Below are 23,019 nucleotides of genomic sequence, written 5' to 3'. Positions count from 1 at the left end.
ATACAGGGTTGAAAAACTTAAAAACTCTCTTTAAAACCTGGTGGAAGCAGAGACTTTGAATATTTTGAAGGCAGAGGTAGATAAATCCTTGCTAAGTGAGATGAAAGTTATTGGACTTGGTGGAATTAGAACATCTTTGATCCAATGGAGAATGGCAGAGCAAGCCCAATAGCCAAGTGATCTACCTCTGTTCCTAATTCATATGTTCATGATCACAAAATTAGTCTTTCTGGTGAGGACTCAGGGAAACTAATGATTCCATATTTGGCCCATTTTGCTGTCAATACCTGTTAATTTTGCACATCCCATGGAAGGCATACTCTTATCCTGATTTGAGGTTTTTGTTACTTGTATGTAGAGTCTTGTGCTCTTCCTTTTTATGTTTCCTTATGACTTAATTTCACAGTTCCTTTTTGTCATCTAATTTCTTTAAAATCTGATAGTTAACCTTTTTAAATATCCTTGGCTTATGTAGTTATCTCTTTATTTGTGCATAAAGTTTCATTATTAGCTTATTTGGTCTTGATTCTTTTAGGCATATATTTCTCCCAAACACAGTTGACCACCATTTAATACAGTTCCCACTTCTATTCCATCTTTATTTTACGTAGGTTAACTTTTGCAATTCCATGTTGATGCTGCTGAATTTTGCCATTCTTTTGTAAATCTCCAGTTCATATCCTTTATAATAAATTTTAATATTTTCTCACTACTGATCTCAAACTAACAAATCTAAAGCTCTCCATTATACCATTTTCTCCTTTCTTAAATAATGGAATTATATTTGCTACATTTCAATCCACCTTTCCAGAACTGATAGAATTTTGAAAGAAAACCAACTACTGTATGCATCCATTATCTCTCCAGCTACCATCATCAACAGTCTGGGATGAAGATCATCTATTCTATGGGATTTATCAATGTCCAATTAGGTTAAGTTTTCAAATACTTTTTTTTTACCAATACTTATTATTAGTTAGCACCTCAGTTTTACAAGGCCCTAGTATCTAGTATTTCTGCGAGATTTTCTCCTGCGAAAACTAATGCTAAGTAATTTTAGCTTCTCAGTCATTTCATTGCTGTCCACTATATATTCTACTGTTCACACCTGAAATGGTCCCACATTTGTCCTGGCTAGTCTTTTACTTTTCACATGTGTAACAAAGCTTTTGCAATCTGTCTTTAGGTCCCCCATTCATATTCCCTTTTCTCTTTCTTAATCTGGTTATTTGTCCTCTTTTGCACTGTTCTAAACTGCTCCTAGATCTTGGGTTTATCGCTTCTTGCAGCATCCTACTTTTGATTTCCCTTGATTTAATGCAATCTTTAATTTATTTCATTAATGATGTTTGATTTGTCATTCTCTTAGGTTGTTTGTGCCTTAGAGGAATGTATATCTGTTGCAGATTGTCTCTAACCATTGCCTTGTTTACAGTCAAATCTTTTAGTGTATTTTCCCAATTCCCCATGGCCAACTTGGCCTTCAATGTAAGTTTATCGCTTACTAATGTATGAATCACTCTTATTAAGATTCCCAACATACCTCCTTTATATTTTGCCCACCTCCCTAAAATGTTAAATATTCTCAGATAATTAATTCCTAATCTTGGTCAACCTAGCTGTTCCAAAGAAGAGTAATTAGACTTGAAACATTATTTCTATTTCTCTCTCCACTGATGTTTTCCTCAGCTGGGTTTCTCCAGCACTTCCCAGGACAAAATGGCAAAGCATCTGGTGAGGCCAACTTGCACCACCAGGACAACCAATAGCAAAGCAGCTTAGCTATAGGTACCAGCACCAAGAATAACAACTCAGTGTGTCAATTGAAAGCTTCACGTGCAGCATTAGTGACAGAATCTGCTTCTCAAGGATTAGCCTTCATAGGCATCAGCAAAAAGTGAATCAATTGAAGATACCCAATCTAAATAAATTACTTGTTGTACATCCATCTTCCCCTGTGAATGGAGGATGCCAACATTTTTTTTATTTTCAGGTTTGAGTTATTTTCATGTGCTCCCACCCACCTCCTTAGTTACTGAAGTATTAACCACTATCCTAGTTATCGCCTCTGTTCGTAATTCTAATAGCATTCAGAATTTATATCCCAGCATTCTGAGCTCCCTTTGTATTATTCTCACCTTTCACATAGAAATGTCTTCTTCTTTCTCTTGCTTGTTCACTACACCTGCTCCAGCTTGCACTTGATGCTTTGAATAAAGATGCAAATGAGCTAACCAAGGAAGTTTGAATACTTAGACAGGAATGATTTAGCATCATCTTTAAATATTTACATACACCTTATTATAGAAAACAAAAGCTGGACCCTACAAATTTAAGTTTACATATCAAAGTAGTCTGATTTTAATAAATAAATGTTGTACTACTCTCATATCACAACCGTTGAAACTCATCATGAACAATGTTCATAGCTGTGGCAGCTGTAAATAAACAATTCTGCTCCTGCTTTTTCAACTTAATATGAGTTAATTAGCTGTACTTTTAACTTAAGACTAACTCTAAAGTTACACATTTTTAATATTGCATCAGGTGATTATAAAGGAGAGCGTGTTGGATTTCTACATCATTGTTGTACTTGTTATTGGGAGATTGTGGGTTCGAGTCCCAGCAGCCTCAAGTAAAATTTCTATATTTTTCAGGGGGCACAGTGGCTCAATGGTTAGAACTGCTGTCTCATAGCACCAGGGACCTGGGTTCAATTTCAGCCTTGGGCCACTGCCTCTGTGGAGTTTGCACTTTCTTCCCATGTCTGCATGGGTTTCCTCCAGGTGCTCCGGTTTCCTCCCACAATCTAAAGATGTGCATGCCAGGCTAATTGGCCTTGCTAAATTGCCCATAGTGTTAGGCGCATTAGGCAAGAGTAAATATAGGGTACAGGAATAGGTCTGGGTGGGTTTGTCTTCGGAGGGTCGGTGTGGACTTGTTGGGCCGAAGGGCCTGTTTCCATACTATAGGGAATCTAATCTAATTGGGCCCTACATCTTGGGCCCTACATTATGGTGCAGTGCTTCCCTTGTTGATGGGCAGAAAATTGAACAATGCTCCCAACTTTTAAACTACAATCCAGAAAGTAAATGCTGAAAACCTAAAATTAAGAAAAAGTCAGCATAATGCACAACAGACCTGAAAATAAGTAGACCATTTCTGGTAAGTATCCTACATAACCTCTCTTTATTGCTTTAAAGGTACTGACCTGCAATGTTTTTCATTAAGCCTAATTTTGATTTCAGTAATCGATATCGGACATATGCATGTATAAACAATGCATGTGGTCAAAACATACTATTAATGCTTAGCTCACATGTGAATATTGGCTACCTGGACAAGAATGAATGCAAGTACCTTCAGTAGAGCAGCAGAGGAAATAGATAAGAGCATCTTTTAAGACTTAGGCAGCAGTGACCCAGCAAAACCCGCAATAGAAAAGAAAATAAATGGTGTAGTGTGGAAACAGAAATCTGTACAAATAACCATCAACTGAAAAGTAACCCAAGAATCAGATTTTGATGTTAACAGGTAAACGTAATTATAATAATAACTCTCACCAGCTTGGGACATAAGATCTTTGATATATCCTCGAACACTCTGCAAACCCAGAGATTCCCAGAAATCCAACACAGTGTGAAGAGCCAGGAAAGCACTGTAGTCTTTTAAACCTGAAATAAGTCAATTATTTGAAGTCTTTAAGACTACAAAATACTGTACATTAACACAACCAAATTATTATTTTTGAACCTCAGTCAACAAATTGCTATTTGAAATGAAATACTGTTTGCCAAAAATTAACTACTGGTCCTTTATGAATTAAGCTGTTGATATCTAGACCAGATTGGGTAAAATATGAAGGGAAACTATAATAAACTGTGGACACCAGCTTATAAGGAAACTGTACACTCATCCATGATCTTGTGGGCTAGGTTTCAACCAGGAGGCAGCTGTTTCAGTCAATACTGAGTGATGGGAGGGCATATCCTGCTTGCACACATAGAAAAAAGGAAACCTAGTGCCAGGTGATATTTGACAATGGGTGGCATACTAGTGTGGGATGTCATGTCACTGTTTTCTTTCTTTGCTGATCATCAGCTTGTTGGCAAACAGGAAAATGCTTGCTGCTTTCGTTACCCTCTTCTTCCATGAAGTCTTCACTGTGAGAAACTTGATCTCTCATTAGGAACTCCCACTTCTTACAGCCAAGGTTGAGTTTGGGCTAAATGGATAGCTAACCTGCAAGTTCTAGTTCTGATTGGAATGTTTCCAGGATTGGCAAGGTGTACAGATTTATCTTATAGCTCTGACAGGACGCATAGCTCTTTTGCCCAACAGTGGGAGCAGGTGCTGGCTCAGTTGTATGAGATATGGCCTGGTTGCAGACAAGGCCACAAATGGTTCTTAAAGTACAGCAGGTTCTGCAGTTCCTTCTCTAAGCAAGGGCACTGCAGGTTCACATGTGCCTCACTCTTATAGGTTTCCTCCAAGCTGCAGTTTGTTTAATTCTTGGTTTCCTAGAAACTCAGCTTACTCTGCCATCATTGCCACTCCTAGTATAGCTAGGGACTGTCTAGTGAGTTCTAGCCATTCAGCGAGTTTGAGCATTGCAATTTGGATCTATTGTGCACTAGCTGAAGGACTTAGATAGCTCTGTTCGTAATCTCTCACTCTCCCAATGACTCATAGCAATTTAATCATAATCCAATTGCTCCACTCTCTCCTCACAGTCTAGTTTCAATCATGAACAAGTGGTTGAAGTGAGTAACATGAGGCTTGGCGTGGAGCAGCTATACAGGGTGATGCGAAGCTGGAGGTTGAGCAGCTGAAGAGAAAAAGATGAGGCTGGAAGGTAGCCAAAGGGAAGGAAGACAGTGACTCGTGGAAAACTGCAGAGATAGGGACAGCATGGTGACTCAGTGGTTAGCACTGCTTCCTCACAGTGCCAGGGACCTGGGTTTGATTCCAGCTTTGGGTGAATGTCTGTGTGGAGTGTGCACATTCTCCCCATGTCTGCGTGGGTTTCCTCTAGGTTACTTTCAGAATCCAAAGATGTGTAAGTTCGAGGAATTGGCCATGCTAAACTGCCCATAGTGTTCAGGGATATGTAGTTTCTTTCCTGTAGTGATTCTATGATCAGTGCTTGGACCATAGCTAGTCACAACATATAATTATTTAGATGAGGAAATTACATATAATATCCCCAAGCTGGTAGATAACACAAAGCTAGACGGGAGGGTAGGCTGTGGGGAAAATTCAGAAAAGCTTCACTGTGTTTTGGACAAGTCAAATGAGTGGGCATATACATAGCAGATGCTATGTGGATAAATGTGAGGTTATCCACTTTGGTAGTTAAACAGGCAGGCCAATTATTAACTGAATGTCAGTAGGTTCTAAAAGGGGGCTCTGCACTGAGACCTGGGTGTCCTCATACACCAATCACTTAAAGTAAACATGCAGGTGTATCGAATGCTGGTATGTTGGCCTCCATAGCAAACGTGCAACAGTGGGGGTGTATGGGGTATTGGTAAGACCACATCTGGAGTAAAGTGTGGGTATTGGTAAGACCACACCTGGAGTAAAGTGTGCTGTTTTAGTTTCCTTATCGGAGGAAGAATGTTCTGGATATTGAGCGAGGTTTATCAGACTAACTCATCAGATGAAGGGATGAATTACCTGGAGAGACTGGATTGATTAGGACCATATTGTTGTAGTTTAGAAGAATGACAGGGGGGGGGTGTATCTCACAGCAACTTACAAAATTCCAACAGGATTAAACAGGATTGATGCAGGAAGGATGTTCTTGTTGATCAGGCAGATCAGAACCAAGGGTCACAGTTTAAGGATGCAGGGTTGACCATTTAAGGCTGAGATGAAGAAATATATTGTCTACGTGAACACATTGAGCCTGCGGAATCCTCTGCATTTGAACAGTTCAGGTAGGAAGCTAGGGAAGTGATTACTGGGCCCGTTGCTGAGATATTTGTATCATCAATAGTCACAGGTGAGGTGCCGGAAGACTGGAGGTTGACTAATGTGGTGCCACTATTTAAGAAAGGTAGTAAGGAAAAGCCAGGGAATGGGAACCATAGACATGTGAGCTTGACACATGTGGTGGACAAGTTGTTGGAGGGAATCCTGAGGTACAGGATTTACATGTATTTGGATAGCCAAGGATTGATTAGGGATGGACAACATGGCTTTGTGCATGGGAAATCATGTCTCACTAACTTGATTGAGATTTTTGAAGAAGTAATGAAGAGGATTGGTGAGAGCAGAGTGGTGGGTGTGATCTACATGGAGTTCAGTGAGGCATTCAACAAAGTTGACTGGTTAGCAAGGTTAGATCACATGGAGTACAGGGAGAACTAGCCATTTGGATATAGAATTGTCTTGAAGGTAGAAGAAAGAAGGTGGTGGTGGAGGGTTGCTTTTCAGACCAGAAGCCTGTGACCAGTGGTATGCCACAAGGATCGGTACTGGGTCCACTACTTTTTGTCATTTATGTGAATGATTTGGATGTGAACTTCGGAGGTATAGTTAGTAAGTTTGCAGCTAACACCAAAATTGGAGGTGTTGTGGTCAGCGAGAAAGGTTACCACAGAGTACAAATGGGCCTTGATCAAATGGGCCAAAGAATGGCAGATGGAATTTAATTTAGATGAATGTGAGGTGCTGCATTTTGGAGAAGCAAATCAGAGCAGGCCTTATACACTTAATGGTAAGATCAGAGGGAGTATTGCTGAACAAAGAGATCTTGGAGTGAAGTTTCATAGTTCCTTGAAAGTAGAGTCACAGTGGAGAAGGTGTTTGTTATTATGGAAAATAAAAAGGAAGGGGTAAAGCATGAAGACCACTGACAACCTGTATTCTGTAGAAGGCAGGATGGGACAAACATAGTGGAACATTCTTACACCAATTAGCAGAGTAAGGTTAAGGCTGAAAGGTCACTATGGTGAGATGAGATAACACAAGTAATAAAGCAAGTTTCTCTGTTAAGTGTTATTATGGCAGGATTGGGACCATTAATATTTGGGACATGACATTAAAATATCTAATTAATAGTTAGTAGAGTCAGCTTGAGACAGGAGACTATTGTAATAGATAGAATAGCTAAATATCAATCATGATAGATTAGTCTACAATGAAAGATCACTGGAGCAAAGTTAGCAATAAATATCTAACCGTGGCATTAGAATAACATTAAGCAGAATGTACAACTAAAGAGATAATGGGAACTAACATCACTTGTTTATTGTGTCAGCAGAGTGAGGTACCTTTGATTAATATAGTTGGACATCCTGATAAGCTAACAGAAACATGACAAAAATACTTATAAAAATCCACGGACCCTGAGGTTCGTGGGCATTCGAGAATCAACTTTCTCGGTGTCACGGTTTTTTGATTGCAAATAAAAGACCTACATTTTGAAGAACTCTCTGCGTCTCCTGGTGGTTCTCTATATTTTCTCCACAACAGTATGCTTTCCTTTATTGGTCAGAACATTGAGTATAGGAGTTGGGGGGTCATGTTGTGGCTGTACAGGACATTGAGGTAAAAACAATAACTGCAGATGCTAGAAACCAGATTCTGGATCAGTGGTGCTGGAAGAACACAGCAATTCAGGCAGCATCCAACGAGCAGCAAAATCGACGTTTCGGGCAAAAGCCCTTCATCCAACCACCCCGTGGCTCAACACTTCAACTCCCCCTCCCACTCCACCAAGGACATGCTTTATTCCTGATCAAGGGCTTTTGCCAGAAACGTCGATTTTGCTGCTCGTCAGATGCTGCCTGAATTGCTGTGTGGGGGGAATCCTGAGGTACAGGATTTACATGTATTTGGATAGCCAAGGATTGATTAGGGATGGACAACATGGCTTTGTGCATGGGAAATCATGTCTCACTAACTTGATTGAGATTTTTGAAGAAGTAATGAAGAGGATTGGTGAGAGCAGAGTGGTGGGTGTGATCTACATGGAGTTCAGTGAGGCATTCAACAAAGTTGACTGGTTAGCAAGGTTAGATCACATGGAGTACAGGGAGAACTAGCCATTTGGATATAGAATTGTCTTGAAGGTAGAAGAAAGAAGGTGGTGGTGGAGGGTTGCTTTTCAGACCAGAAGCCTGTGACCAGTGGTATGCCACAAGGATCGGTACTGGGTCCACTACTTTTTGTCATTTATGTGAATGATTTGGATGTGAACTTCGGAGGTATAGTTAGTAAGTTTGCAGCTAACACCAAAATTGGAGGTGTTGTGGTCAGCGAGAAAGGTTACCACAGAGTACAAATGGGCCTTGATCAAATGGGCCAAAGAATGGCAGATGGAATTTAATTTAGATGAATGTGAGGTGCTGCATTTTGGAGAAGCAAATCAGAGCAGGCCTTATACACTTAATGGTAAGATCAGAGGGAGTATTGCTGAACAAAGAGATCTTGGAGTGAAGTTTCATAGTTCCTTGAAAGTAGAGTCACAGTGGAGAAGGTGTTTGTTATTATGGAAAATAAAAAGGAAGGGGTAAAGCATGAAGACCACTGACAACCTGTATTCTGTAGAAGGCAGGATGGGACAAACATAGTGGAACATTCTTACACCAATTTGCAGAGTAAGGTTAAGGCTGAAAGGTCACTATGGTGAGATGAGATAACACAAGTAATAAAGCAAGTTTCTCTGTTAAGTGTTATTATGGCAGGATTGGGACCATTAATATTTGGGACATGACATTAAAATATCTAATTAATAGTTAGTAGAGTCAGCTTGAGACAGGAGACTATTGTAATAGATAGAATAGCTAAATATCAATCATGATAGATTAGTCTACAATGAAAGATCACTGGAGCAAAGTTAGCAATAAATATCTAACCGTGGCATTAGAATAACATTAAGCAGAATGTACAACTAAAGAGATAATGGGAACTAACATCACTTGTTTATTGTGTCAGCAGAGTGAGGTACCTTTGATTAATATAGTTGGACATCCTGATAAGCTAACAGAAACATGACAAAAATACTTATAAAAATCCACGGACCCTGAGGTTCGTGGGCATTCGAGAATCAACTTTCTCGGTGTCACGGTTTTTTGATTGCAAATAAAAGACCTACATTTTGAAGAACTCTCTGCGTCTCCTGGTGGTTCTCTATATTTTCTCCACAACAGTATGCTTTCCTTTATTGGTCAGAACATTGAGTATAGGAGTTGGGGGGTCATGTTGTGGCTGTACAGGACATTGAGGTAAAAACAATAACTGCAGATGCTAGAAACCAGATTCTGGATCAGTGGTGCTGGAAGAACACAGCAATTCAGGCAGCATCCAACGAGCAGCAAAATCGACGTTTCGGGCAAAAGCCCTTCATCCAACCACCCCGTGGCTCAACACTTCAACTCCCCCTCCCACTCCACCAAGGACATGCTTTATTCCTGATCAAGGGCTTTTGCCAGAAACGTCGATTTTGCTGCTCGTCAGATGCTGCCTGAATTGCTGTGTTCTTCCAGCACCACTGATCCAGAATCTGTACAGGACATTGGTTAGGCCACGCTTTGGAATATTATGTGCAATTCTGGTCTCTTTACTATCAGAAGGATATTGTGAAACTTGAAAGGATTCAGAAAAGATTTACAAGGATGTTGCCAGGGTTGGAGGATTTGAGCTATAGGGAGAGGCTGATTAGGCTGAGGCTGTTTTCCCTGGAGCGTCGGAGGCTGAAGGGTGACCTTATAGAGGTTTACAATATTATGAGTGGCATGGATAGGATAAATAGACAAAGTCTTTTCCCTGGTTTAGGGGAGTCCAAAACTAGAGGGCATAGGTTTAGGGTGAAAGGGAAAGATATAAAAGGGACCTAAGGGGAAACTTTTTCATGCAGAAGGTGGTGCTTGCATGGAATGAGCTGCCAGAGGAAGTGGTGGAGGCTGGTACAATTACAACATTTAAAGGGAACCTGGATGGTTATATGAATAGGAGAAAGTGAGGACAGCAGATGCTGGAGATCAGAGCTGAAAATATGTTGCTGGAAAAGCGCAACAGGTCAGGCAGCATCCAAGGAGCAGGAGAATCGACGTTTCGGGCATGAGCCCTTCTTCAGGAATGAGGAAAGTATGCCAAGCTGGCTAAGATAAAAGGTAGGGAGGAAAGACTTGGGGGAGGGGCGTTTGAAATGTGATAGGTGGAAGGAGGTTAAGGTGAGGATGATAGGCTGGAGTGGGGGTGGGGGCGGAGAGGTCAGGAAGAAGATTGCAGGTTAGGAAGATGGTGCTGAGTTCGAGGGTTGGGACTGAGACAAGGTGGGGGAGGGGAAATGAGGAAACTGGAGAAATCTGAGTTCATCCCTTGTGGTTGGAGGGTTCCTAGGCGGAAGATGAGGCGCTCTTCCTCCAGCTGTCGTGTTGCTATGGTCTGGCGATGGAGGAGTCCAAGGACCTGCATGTCCTTGGTGGAGTGGGAGGGGGAGTTGAAGTGTTGAGCCACGGGGTGGTTGGGTTGGTTGGTCCGGGTGTCCCAGAGGTGTTCTCTGAAACATTCCGCAATTAGGCAGCCTGTCTCCCCAATATAGAGGAGGCCACATCGGGTGCAGAGGATGCAATAGATGATGTGTGTGGAGGTGCAGGTGAATTTGTGGCGGATATGGAAGGATCCCTTGAGGCCTTGGAGGGAAGCAAGGGGGGAGGTGTGGGCGCAAGTTTTGCATTTCTTGCAGTTGCAGGGGAAGGTGCCGGGAGTGGAGGCTGGGTTGGTGGGGGGTGTGGACCTGACAAGGGAGTGGTCTTTTCAGAATGCTGATAGGGGAGGGAAATATATCCCTGGTGGTGGGGTCCGTTTGGACGTGGCAGAAATGACGGCGGATGATACGATGTATATGGAGGTTGGTGGGGTGGTAGGTGAGGACCAGTGGGGTTGTGTCCTGGTGGCAATTGGAGGGGCGGGGCTCAAGGGCAGAGGAGCGGGAAGTGGAGGACATGCGTTGGAGAGCATCGTTGACCATGTCTGGGGGGAAATTGCTGTCTTTGAAGAAGGAGGCCATCTGGGTTGTTCGGTATTGGAACTGGTCCTCCTGGGAGCAAATGCGTAGGAGACGAAGGAATTGGGAATATGGGATGGCGTTTTTACAGGGGGCAGGGTGGGTGGAGGTGTAGTCTAGGTAGCTGTGGGAGTCGGTCGGTTTATAGTAAATGTCCGTGTTGATTTGGTCGCCCAAGATAGAAATGGAGAGGTCCAGGAAGTGGAGGGAGGAGTCTGAGACGGTCCAGGTAAATTTGAGGTCGGGTGGAAGGTGTTAGTAAAGTGGATGAACTGTTCAACCTCCTCGTGGGAGCACGATGCAGCGCCGATCCAGTTATCGATGTAGCGGAGGAAAAGGTGGGGGGTGGTGCCAGTGTAGCTGCGGAAGATGGACTGTTTCACATATCCTACGAAGAGGCAGGCACAGCTGGGGCCCATGCGGGTGCCCATGGTTACTCCTTTGGTTTGGAGGAAGTGGGAGGATTGGAAAGAGAAGTTGTTGAAAGTGAGGACCAGTTTAGTCAGTCGAAGGAGGGTGTAAGTGGAAGGGTACTGGTTAGTATAGCGGGAAAGGAAGAAGCGGAGGGCTTTGCATCCTTCATGATAGGGGATGGAGGTGTACAGGGACTGGATGTTCAAGGTGAAGATGAGGCGTTGGGGACCGGGGAAGCGAAAATCATGGAGGAGGTGGAGGGCGTGGGTGGTGTCCCGAACTTGGTGAGGAGTTCTTGGACTAAGGGGGACAGGACCGTGTCGAGGTAGGCAGAGATGAGTTCGGTGGGGCAGGAGCAGGCTGAGACAATGGGTCGGCTGGGGCAGTCAGGTTTGTGGATTTTGGGCAGGAGGTAGAAACGGGCGGTGCAGGGTTTTGGGACTATGAGGTTGGAGATGGTGGATGGGAGATCCCCTGAGGAGATGAGGTTATGGATGGTCTGGGAGATGATGGTTTGGTGGTGGGAGGTGGGGTCATGGTCAAGGGGGCAGGAGGAGGAGGTGTCCGCAAGCTGGCGTTTAGCCTCAGCGGTGTAAAGAATATATGAATAGGAAGGGTTTGGAGGGATATGGACCAAGTGCTGGCAAGTGGGACTAAATTAAGTTGGGATATCTGGTCGGCATGGACGAGTTGGACCAAAGGGTCTATTTCCGCGCTGTACATCTCTATGACTTTTTAAAAAATGAAAATATAATTCTTAGGACTAAAGGGATCAAAGAATCTGAGGATAAAGCATGAAGTATGAGTTGGATGATCAGCCATAATCATACTGAATGGTGGAGCAGGCTCAAAGGGACGAATGATCTATTCCTGTTCCTTTTTCCTTTGTTCCTATGTAATGAAATAACCAAACAGGGAAGGAGAGAGATATGAATAAAGCATCTTACCAAGGCACAGTGAGGCAGATGGTGAGACAAGACAGGGGATGGAGGAGCTGATGAAGGAGAGGCAAGGCTGAGAGCTGAATGAAGAGAGTGAGGAGACACTTAGGAGTAGTATGACTGAACAAGGCAATGTAAATTAGAGCAAAAGCTTGTGAGATTAGGTTGACAGTGGGATGGCCAGAGAGGGAAAGTATAGACTGAGAGTAGATTAGCTAATGAGGATGAGTTGAGGTAGGTAAAGAGACGAAGAGAGTAAGGTGTGGTGGGACCAGTGTGGCCAAACAGGGAACAGAGAGTTGAAGTGGACAAAATGAGGTGAGTTTGTGAGCAGAGTGGTTGAAGTGGTCAAGGTGAGGAGCCTCTGGCAGCAGAGCATTTGAAGAAGGGAAGGTGAAGTGAGCTGGCAGTAAAGCAGTTGAAGTGGCGAGAGTGAGGCAAGTCTAGGAGCTGAGGTCAAAGTGGGAAAGATGAGAATAGCCTTAGAGAGGATTAGAGCAGCTGAAGAGGATGAGAAGATGTATGGTTTGAAGCAGAGCGGTAAAGAGACACTGGCAAAGCAAGAGCCTAATTAACATTTCTTTGTTCTGCTTGTTCTTAATCACATAAGAATAGAGACCTGCAAGCAGTGATGCTACAGATGCATATACAAAGCTGAGTGCAGCACATTCCAACAACAAGATAAAGCTGACTTTTTGATGAACACTTATTGTGTCAGTTTGCCACATCATAGTCCCCAAATCCCAACAGCCCCCTTCGACCTTATTCCCACCCTAGTACATCTATCATTTCAGCCTGTTTCTGCCCCACTCATTTTATGTTTTCTTATCTTGGCTCTATTTTTTTCTCCCCTCATCCAGTCTCTTCCCACCTACATCTCTGACTCTTTTGATACATTCCCTCAATTCAACAATTTCTAGTTTCTTAGCTCTGGTTGCCTCATCTTCACCATGGATATTCAATCCGTCCACATGTCAATACCACCCTCAGGATAGTCTGAGGGGTCTCCACTTCTTCCTTGAATGGGAGCCCTGAATAATCCACCAACAACGCTCCTCTGCCTGGTTAAGCTTATTCTCACTTTGAACAACTTCGGATTAAAATTGCCAGATAAAATGTGTGGCTATGGCTTTTTGTAGCACATGTTGTACATTCCTTGTTCTAGTTCTATCAAATTACTCCCAAAAGTCTTTCTTTGAAGACTCTATTGGTGCTGGTTTCTACATTTGTCCTGAACTGGAAACTGAATTTACAGTCTATTGGCTCTAAAGCTGAAATTTAGATTGCTGCTACTGAAATTTAAACAAAAATACATTTTAAAAGTTCTATGGTGGAAAATTTATGCTGCAGCTGTCCAGAAACTACTTAAAAATTACCAGCAATAGACAAATTTGTTGAGGTGTTGGGATGGCTATATATACCTAAAACACTGGATTATGATGACTTTTTAATTATTTGTCCTCAAGATGATTTCTATCAAGGTCAATGATGGAGAGCAAGTTATTGTCAATAAATGAAGCCAGTGACAAGTAAATTATGACAAGTAAAACATGGTTTCCAGATGTGGCAACTAAACTGTAAGAGTGGTGAAAAACGTGCTGGACCCTACCAAACTGGGGTCATGATCTAAGTGGCATGAAACACTTTGGAAAGTCTTACTTCTAATTGTCCCTTATATTCAGGCTTCAGTAGAGCATGTTTCTCTTTAATGTAGAGAAACAAAACCAATTTCTGATCCAGAATGTGTAGCCAAGTTTTATCTGCTATACATGTAACAGAAGTAAATAAAATCACTCACAATGATCTGAAACTTTGCCAAAAGCTACTAGAAATTGCTAAACATAAACATACTTATAGATTTTATCAGAATCAGTCATCATAACCTTAAACTGCACGACATGACAACATTGGGATAACAAATGAGACTTTTAAAAAGCTTTTTGAAAACATTTCTGATGATTTTATATACTTTTTGTGATATATTTTGAGATTTAATCAGGCACTAATGAGGTTTAGTAAACAATTGCCAACTGTTAAGTGTTTGAAAAACATTTATAATCTTATACCAAATCTCTTGATTTGCATGTTGATGGGTTGGCATGTTGGATATACTGACATGATGCTTCTACATAACCATGAGTTCACAAAATACTCAACAAAGCAGTTTCAGTCTGCTCAAAACCAATATGTACTGTGTGCCAAATTGAAAAGGTCAAATGGATTCATTTTCTTTTTGTTTAAATAAAAGTAGAACAAACACATTGTTCGAAACAGTAGAAGTAGGAAATGTTTTCAGAATGTGGGACATGGAATTTAAGACTGATAGAAAATTCTCATGAACTTTTTAATTGTTTATCAGAACAGATCCCTTTTAATAAGTCCAGAATTGTAAATGTACTGATATTTTGGGCTGAATTTTCTGGTGAGTGTTGAGACCATGTGCGAGTGCCAAGTCTGAGCTATCTAAGTAGAATGAACACGAATAAAAGCTTCCATTTATTGTCTGGCCAATTAGGGATGGTGGGGAAGTTGTGCAGCCAGCAGAGCCATCGGCTGTGATGGCTGGTACGGCCACTGGGAGAATTAGGTGCTGTGTTTATGGGAACAAGGATGTCTCAAAATACCTGAAGAGTTCTAAAATATTTAAAAGTAACTGAAGCTCACAGCTGTCAGGTTACATTTTGGAGAGAAATCTAGCACACAGGATAGCAGAGGCCTGTGCCTGTAGGCTGTTGTAATAGGCGGTAGTGAGAAAAGAGAGAAGGTGGAGGATGCTTCTGAAGTCAAAGGGAGCAAGTTTAATAGACAAGGCAGGCAAAAACATGACAAAACAAGCTATTACAGAAACATGGCTGATGGAGAGATGGGTTTGGCAGCTCAATGCTCTCTGTACAGATGCTACAGGAGGGATAGATAAGGAGGCAAGAGAGGAGGGGGAGTGGCATTTTTGATTTGAGAAAACATCACTTTTATACTTAGAGAGGATATTCCTCAGGGATTGTCCAGTGAAGATATACGGGTGGAACTGAGAAATAAGAATGGGATGATTACCTTGATGGAATTGTACTATCGGCCACCAATAGTCAGCATGAAATTGATGACCAAATATGTAAGGGGATCTCAGATGTCTGTAAAAAATAATAGGATTGTAGTAGTAGCGGATTTTAACATTGCAAAAATTGACTAGACCGCCATAGTGTTAAGGGTTTGGATGGAGAGGAATTTCTTAAGTGTGTTCAAGAACATTTCCTTTATCAATATACAGATGTACCTACTAGAAAAGGAGCAAAACTCAACCTTGTCTTGGAAAATAAGGTAGGCTAAGTGAGAACACTTTGGAAGCAGTGACCATGATTACATTAATTTTAAAATAGTAATTGAAAAGAATAGGCCTTGCACAGAAGTTAAAGTTCTAGATTGGATCAAGCCAATTTTGACAGTATTGGTCAGGAACTTTCAAAAGTTGATTGGAGTAGGTTATTCATAGGTAAAGGGATGACTGGCAAGTGGGAGACTTTCAAAAATGAGGTGCAGAGCTCAGAGATAGTATGCTCTGTGAGAGTGAAGGGCAAGGCTGATAATGTAGGGAACATTGGATGACTAGAGACATTGAGGCTCTGGTCAAGAGAAAGAAGGAGGTATATAGAACAGGGATCTAGTATTGTGACCAGTAGAATAGTGAAACTGGAGATCGATTGTGTGCTTATATTAATATGGCTTGTAACATAATGATTTTTTTTTCTATTACTTGAGGGAAATAATTATGATTTGTATTGAGCATCTTAGAATTAATGGTAAATACTTTTGTTTTTGTTTACTCCAGAAGAAAACAGGGAAGTGCCTCTAATTTTGTTTTTTCCTCTTTTTGATACATTGAAGTGAGATTACCAGCCTTTCCTGAAATTATTGAAATTTACTGGGGCATAGCCATGTAGACATCATCAGACTTTTGAAAACTCATCCTGTAAGACTTGGGCAATGATGGGATAGAGAAAGCATTACATGCAATATCAATGCTATTCTCCAGAATTTAACATACACTGAACAATATTTTTCTCTGTACTTAACTTGAGGATGCTGAAGTCAACCATAGTGACTTCTCAGTGATGTAAGATTGGATACTTTAACACTAAACAATGCTCAAACATGGTATCTGCCATAGTTCAATGACTTAGTATGTCATATGATGTGCATTTACAAATATGACGTCCTGAGCTATGTTATTGAGGGGCTGTTCAAGTTTAATTGTAAATATAATTTGCAAAAGTATCTTAAAGAAAAGTTTATTCACAGTAAGCATGTTGTTGAGTGTTGGCTTTACCTGTCCAGATGTATTCAGAACTGAAGCCAAAGCCGAATCCATGTGAAATCACAAGTGGCTGTAAGCAGTTTTGGAGCTCTGGTTTTACATACAAGAATGCGCAACCTTTTGGACTACACAGCCATTTGTGGCAATTGGATGTATAGTAATCAGCACCTAGAGAGCTGAAACATAATTATTATACTTATTCAGAGATTTAATCATTTGATGGCAATACAATTTTAGCAAGGACAAAGTGATAAGCAGTTATGATTCTTAGGGTTAAAGGGATCAAAGGGTATAGTAAGAAACCAGGAACCAGGGTATTGATTTTGATGATCAGCCATGATCATATTAAATGGTGGAGCAGGCTCAAAGGCTTTAATAGCCTCGAAATAACTCCACAGAGGCCAGTATTCAATCAACAAGTTGCCCTTTATTTACACATGGAAATTCCTTGATCCTGGTACTCAGAGCCAGCTTTCAGAGTGTCAGAATGTCTGACACTCCTCTTTTTTTTTCTTTTTTGCGGACAGTCCTTGACACTGGTCTAGCTCCCTCAGAGCCAGCTGTCAGAGTGAATAAGATGTCTGACACTTCTGTTTTGTTTTTTTTTCTTTTTTTTTCCCTCAGAGTCAGCTCTCAGAGTGAACAGAACCTCTGACACTCTTGTTTCTTTTTGAGACACAGTGAAAGACACAAGGTGCATGAATCTTTATTCAGTTTCCACCACCAGGAAGAAAAGAAACACCCGAATGGCTAGTGACAAGCGATGCCCTTCAATCAAAGGGCAATGCTGTGTGATCAAGACTCTCCTCTTTTTATCTGTCGGCTAGGACTCCCTGATTGGTGCTGTTAATCTGGTGCAATCAGGGAACTCATATTCTATAAGATCCACCTAGCTGACCTTGTTACAATCACTACAGACCCATGGCCCTTTTCAATGTTACCTTGTTTCTAATAGCTGTCAGATTGAGCCTGGTTGAAGAGGTCAAGATAACTAAACCATCCTGACATACAATAGCATTGTAATCACTAAACAATTTGGATGAGAATACAGGAGGCATAGTTAGTAACGAGTGAAGAAGGTTGTCTAAGAATACTATGGAATTTTGATCAACTGGACCAACAGGCCAAGAAATGGTAGATGAAGTTTATTTTAGGTAAATGCGATGGGTTATACTTTGGTAAGATAAACCAGGGATAGACTTAAACATTTAATACTAGGGCCTTGCAGAATGTTGTCGAACACAGAGACCTAAGGGGTGCAAGTACATAGTTTCTTAAAAGTAGTGTCACAGGTAGGTAGGGTGGTGAAGAAGGTGTTTGGCATATTTGCCTTCATCAATCAGAACAGTGAATACAGGAGTTGGGATGTCATAATACAGCTGTACATTGGTAAGGCCACATTAGGAGTATGCATGCAATTCTGGGGTCGCCCTGCTTTGGAAAGGATCTTATTAAACTTGAAAGGGTACAAAAAGACTTACAAGGATATTACTGAGTCTGGAAGGTCTGAGTTAGAAAGAGAGGTTGGATAGGCTGGGACGTTTTTTCCCTGGAGCGCAGGATACTGAGGGGTGACCTTATAGAGTTATATAAAATTATGAGGGGCATAGTTAAGGTGAATAGCTAAGATCTTTTCCCCGGAGTAGAGGAGTCCAAAACGTGAGGTTTATGGTGGGAGGGGAAAGATTTAAAAGGGACCGTGAAGGGCAACCTTTTCACACAGAGGGTGGTGCATATATGGAATGAGCTGCTAGAGGTAGGTACAATTACAATATTTAAAAGACATTTGGACAGGTACATAGATAAGAAAAGTTTAGAGCGATATGAGTGAAATGCAGGGAAATGGGACTAGTTCAGTTTAGGAAACTTGGTTGGCATGGATTGGGTCGAAGGATCTGTTTCTGTGCTGTATGATTCTATGACGATGAGTTAAATTACTGTGGGTTTACTTGCCTGAGTTTCAGATCCATTATGCCAAGTGTGTGTGCTCCATCTATAAGTACCTTTGTACCCCTATTGAATATATAACAGATTGCTGTAATTAAAAATGCTACCCAAATTATAGATATATTCACATTAAATTTACTTAGAAATACTATGAAATAAATATAGAAGAATGGTGCACTTGTAATCCACATTCAAATGAGAAACATGGTTTTTGGACTGAAAAGCTTTCGTTATTATGAGAGAACGAGTAAATCAAGTCTATACTTTCTGGAGCTGAAAAGAATGAGAGATGAAGACATTGAAAGGAACACGATTTTGAACAAGCTTGACAAGATAGACATTGAGAAGTTATTTTGCCCCAAATGTCTAACCTAGAATGCAGGGGCACAGCCTCAGGATAAGGAAGGGACTGATTATTTATGGCTGAGATGAAAAAGCAATTTCTTTACTCAGAGGTTTATGAATCTTTGGAATTCTCTAATCCAAAGATTTGGAGACTGCTTCATTGAATATTGTTATGGAGATATTTTATCTCAAATATTAATTTGTAATGATACTATATCAATTAGACTGATATATTGATTGAACATATGTATGCATTACTTGAATAGTTTGGAAAGAATGCTCTCTAAAACTAAAGATACTGGCAACAGCAGCAATAATGTTGCATTTGCAAGGGACAGGCTTCTTGGATGGAAATGCCAAATGTGCAACACTGATAGAAAGAAGTCACATGACTCACTTTGCAGCTGGAAAGAGATATTTTTATTTCAATACAGTGAGTCGAAGAAAAGCTTAGTATGGAGCGAAAGTCTTTGCCCTCTCTTGTCTCTGAACCCACACTCTTCAAAAGATGAGAGTTGAAAACTCACTGGACGGCCTCATTACTATAAGTAAAGGGCTCTTAAAGGGGAATTCAGTATCTACAATATTGTCTCCAGAAAAGCAAACTCAGAAAGCTATATCTGATTCAGGAAGAGACTCCAACTTCAACAGTTTGTGGGGGAGATTACTTCAGCTACAGAGACAATCAATGAATGTTTTTATTCTGAAATGATTTTATTCTACTACTTGACCAAAGTACATTTAAAATATAGCTTTACAGAGTTTTATTTTTCTCAGACTTGGAGCCTTTGTACGTGTCGATGTCTGTTTTTCAAGGAGGGCAGGTGCACATATTTGCATAGTTTAAATCTTTTGTTAATAATTTTTACATCTTTGTCTGAGTACATTTCTTTTGCAGCTAACTAGTTCTTCATTTGATACTGAAGGAACCTGGCTGGCGTGTTCTGATATTTATCCATACTTGGTAACATCACCTCACTCTTAAAATTCAAACTTTGTTGGGCCCAATGGAGGAATAGAACAAGAAATGGAATCAGATCATCACTCCTAACTTTGATCATAACAATAGATTCAGGGCAGGTATAGCGATTCCATGATTCTTTGTGAGACAGATCAACTTACTATCTTTATTCATGTTAATTTCTATCAATCATATTGTTAAACTTTATTAAATGTCTTTACTAAGGTAAGTGAAACAAATGAATGCTATTAATTGTCTGAGCACACATAAAACAGGAGCAGGTGTAACAATGGGTGCGGGATGAGAGGAAGAAGACTGAGAAAACTTAATAAATTCTCTTGGTTTCTATCTCATCTCATCTCATCTCTATCTCTATCTCATCAAATGGCTTGAATTATATTAACACATCACAGGCATTGGTTTATGCTCCATCCTTTGATGGCGTAACTCTATGTGATTTGTACATTTTTCCTCTTTTTACCCAGACGCCTATGTGAATTGGTAATCAGTAATTGAAAAAAAAATCTATTCCTATAGTAACAGTTATACCATAGAGCAGTTGAAGTATTTTGAAACAAAGAACCTAACATATTTATGCATTTTCAGTGTTTTTGAACAAAGAATTTAGCAAACATCTTTCTATGAAGTGTATTAAATAGATTAGTTTTGGCTGAGGGTATCTTTACTCAATGTAAGCTACACCTCACTAAATATCTCTCTGTTGGTATAGACCCTGTAACCCTGCAACCATTGAGATGGGAGTCAGCTAACCCAGTTTCACCTAGGCTCACTTTTATTTACTATTTACCAGGAGGCATGTAATAGAGATTGGTGCCCATAAGCTAGATTTAACTGTGCCTCCCAATAGTAAAATTACTAAAAAAAATATAAATGTATCTTCTACTTCAAAATATTAAGTTTCAATGGTCTGGTATTCAGCTTCTACTGTCTGGCTAGCCATTCTGAGCTGTTTGGAACAAGAGTTTGTTGTCTTATCACAGTAGAAACTCGGAGTGGAAATTGTATAAGATCAGATAAAAAAACTTAAAGGGTGAGCACTTGACTATCACACAGCTTGCAGTGAATTACAGCTGTTGTCTACTGCTTAAACGGAGTTGGATGAGGAAGTCTTTCTTTTTTAGATACCCAGGTATCTAAATGGAGTCAAATCAAACATGGTCCATGTTAAAAGGGGACAGGATATTAATATTGGCTATTAAACTTGAGTCTGAATTTTTACAATAACGGAGAGCCCCTCTATCATTGCAAAAATGGTGAAAAACACAGAAATCCCATCCCTGATCACTACCATTTTTGTCGGAGCAGGAATGGGAATGGATCAGGTTTAACATATTTATGTTTTGCTGAAACAGCAGTCCACATTAATCAGCAGCTGCTTTTCGTGTGATTTTAGTGACCTGAGTGTGTGAAACATGAAATTCACAGATTAGACCTGGTAGGAGAAGGATACCCTTTTGGAGAATTGAGTACCTCTTTGGAAATGGTCCCAAGGTATCTTTGGGGAAGGTCATGTATCCTTTGATGGAGGTATCCCTTTGGGATTGTTAATATTAGAATGAACGTGTGCAAAAAAAACTGTCATTGGAACTGTCAAGAGGTACTGTCAAAAGTATTATTGCATTTAATTGCCCGGTACTTTAAATAGTTGAAAACATTGTCTGGAGACTTTAAAAAAAGTACTTGCTATTTCAGTCTGTTTATTGAGATAAGCCTAAATGCTAAAGTTATTAGATTAATGTTAAATAACTGATTTCACTCCCTTTTATTATCACATTAGGGTGCTTTCAATTTCAATTTCAATTTGATTGACACATTGAAGACAGACTGTGAACTCCACTGTTTGTTCTGATATGCGATTGTTCACTGGAACAAAATCTCTGTAATTATAATTGAAGGGAGTTAAAGGGAGTGAATGTGAAGTATGCAATAAACATTTAGAACATGACAGAAGGTAAAATAAAACGTAAAAGGCATTAGGGAAATAGGGATTTATAAACAAGTTAAAATGAACAACTTAATGACCAAATTTCAATTTTGATACAGTATTGAGTAGAAGAAATTAACAACTCATATTTATATAGCATCTTTACTGTAACAAAACATGTCTAGACACTTCATAAAAAAACAAAAAGCTATAAAGAACTCATTGCTATAATTTAGTTTTAGCTTCTTTATAAATATGTGGCATAATTCTAAATGGAAAGGAAAGATTCTTCTTTTGATATCAGTTAAATTAGTCAAAAATGTTATTAATGTAACCATATTTAATAATGTAACACAAAGCATGATAACAGTTCTTAAAACAGTTGTTTTAATTAACAACTCAAACTCTGAATGGTACAAAGCACTGTTTTATTTATCTTGAGAAAAATTGTCCCCGTGAAGAATGAAGAATATGAAAAATGTTTTCAAACATAACTACTTTTATACCATAACTCTTCCTCCACATGGCTGCCAACCTTTAGGAGTGTATTGAAGTCTCCAGAAAATAAAAACTAATATCTAGAACACTGGGTCAAGCAGTGGTATTAAAACGTCTGCCTTTAAATTTCTTGAATATTTTAATTAATTATTTGCAAAAATATTGGCAATGGACAATAAAAGGAATTTTGACCTGACAGTCAAGGTTAATCCAGTTGGCAACACTAGAGTCTATTGATTTTCTAATTGGGATGGAAAGATGATATATCTGGAGGATGGACTAATGGAAGAATTGTCAGGATTTGTTTGAGGTTGGTATGTCACATGCTGCAGCATATAGGAACAGACCAAACCAAACCCTATTCTTTCTCCATTAGGAATTACAAAAATTACTGCATGAGTGAACGGAATTTTCTCCTACATTACCTTTGGTGACAAATGTCGATGATTTCTGGTAATGGATTTATGAATGATGCATTGCTGGGAATATGATCAAACACAGCCAATTTTGTCCCAGGCTGCAAAGACTCCTTCAATTTTGTGATAATCTAAAGAACAGTAATAAAATCTGATTAAATCTATTATATGTTGCAATGTTTCTCAAGCTTTAAGATAAAATATTTCTCACACCCAATCTATA

General features: G+C 40.1%; 1 protein-coding gene across 8 annotated transcripts in view; it reads right to left on the bottom strand.

Annotated features, from left to right (window-relative positions):
* The window catches only part of LOC122548449 (uncharacterized), a 184,883-nt gene that overhangs the window by 68,360 nt on the left and 93,504 nt on the right, over positions 1–23,019 (bottom strand). For 6 of the 8 annotated variants that reach the window (XM_087983087.1, XM_043687141.2, XM_043687136.2 and 3 more), the window contains 5 exons: positions 22,806–22,927; positions 18,638–18,697; positions 16,697–16,860; positions 3,564–3,674; positions 2,139–2,207 (listed from right to left, as the gene is read on the bottom strand). In XM_087983087.1, coding sequence (XP_087839213.1) covers positions 2,139–2,207; positions 3,564–3,674; positions 16,697–16,860; positions 18,638–18,697; positions 22,806–22,927 — 526 coding nt within the window. The remainder of the gene's footprint in view (positions 1–2,138; positions 2,208–3,563; positions 3,675–16,696; positions 16,861–18,637; positions 18,698–22,805; positions 22,928–23,019) is intronic. The other 2 variants (XM_043687142.2, XM_087983088.1) reach the window with 1 other exon arrangement.

Source organism: Chiloscyllium plagiosum, unplaced genomic scaffold (assembly GCF_037043375.1).
Source record: "Chiloscyllium plagiosum isolate Xiang-an unplaced genomic scaffold, Cpla_swu_hap1 HiC_scaffold_3, whole genome shotgun sequence".
Classification (NCBI taxonomy): Eukaryota; Metazoa; Chordata; class Chondrichthyes; order Orectolobiformes; family Hemiscylliidae; genus Chiloscyllium; species Chiloscyllium plagiosum.
The sequence above is the reverse complement of the archived record's forward strand: the minus strand, read 5'-3'. Positions and strand labels throughout refer to the sequence as shown.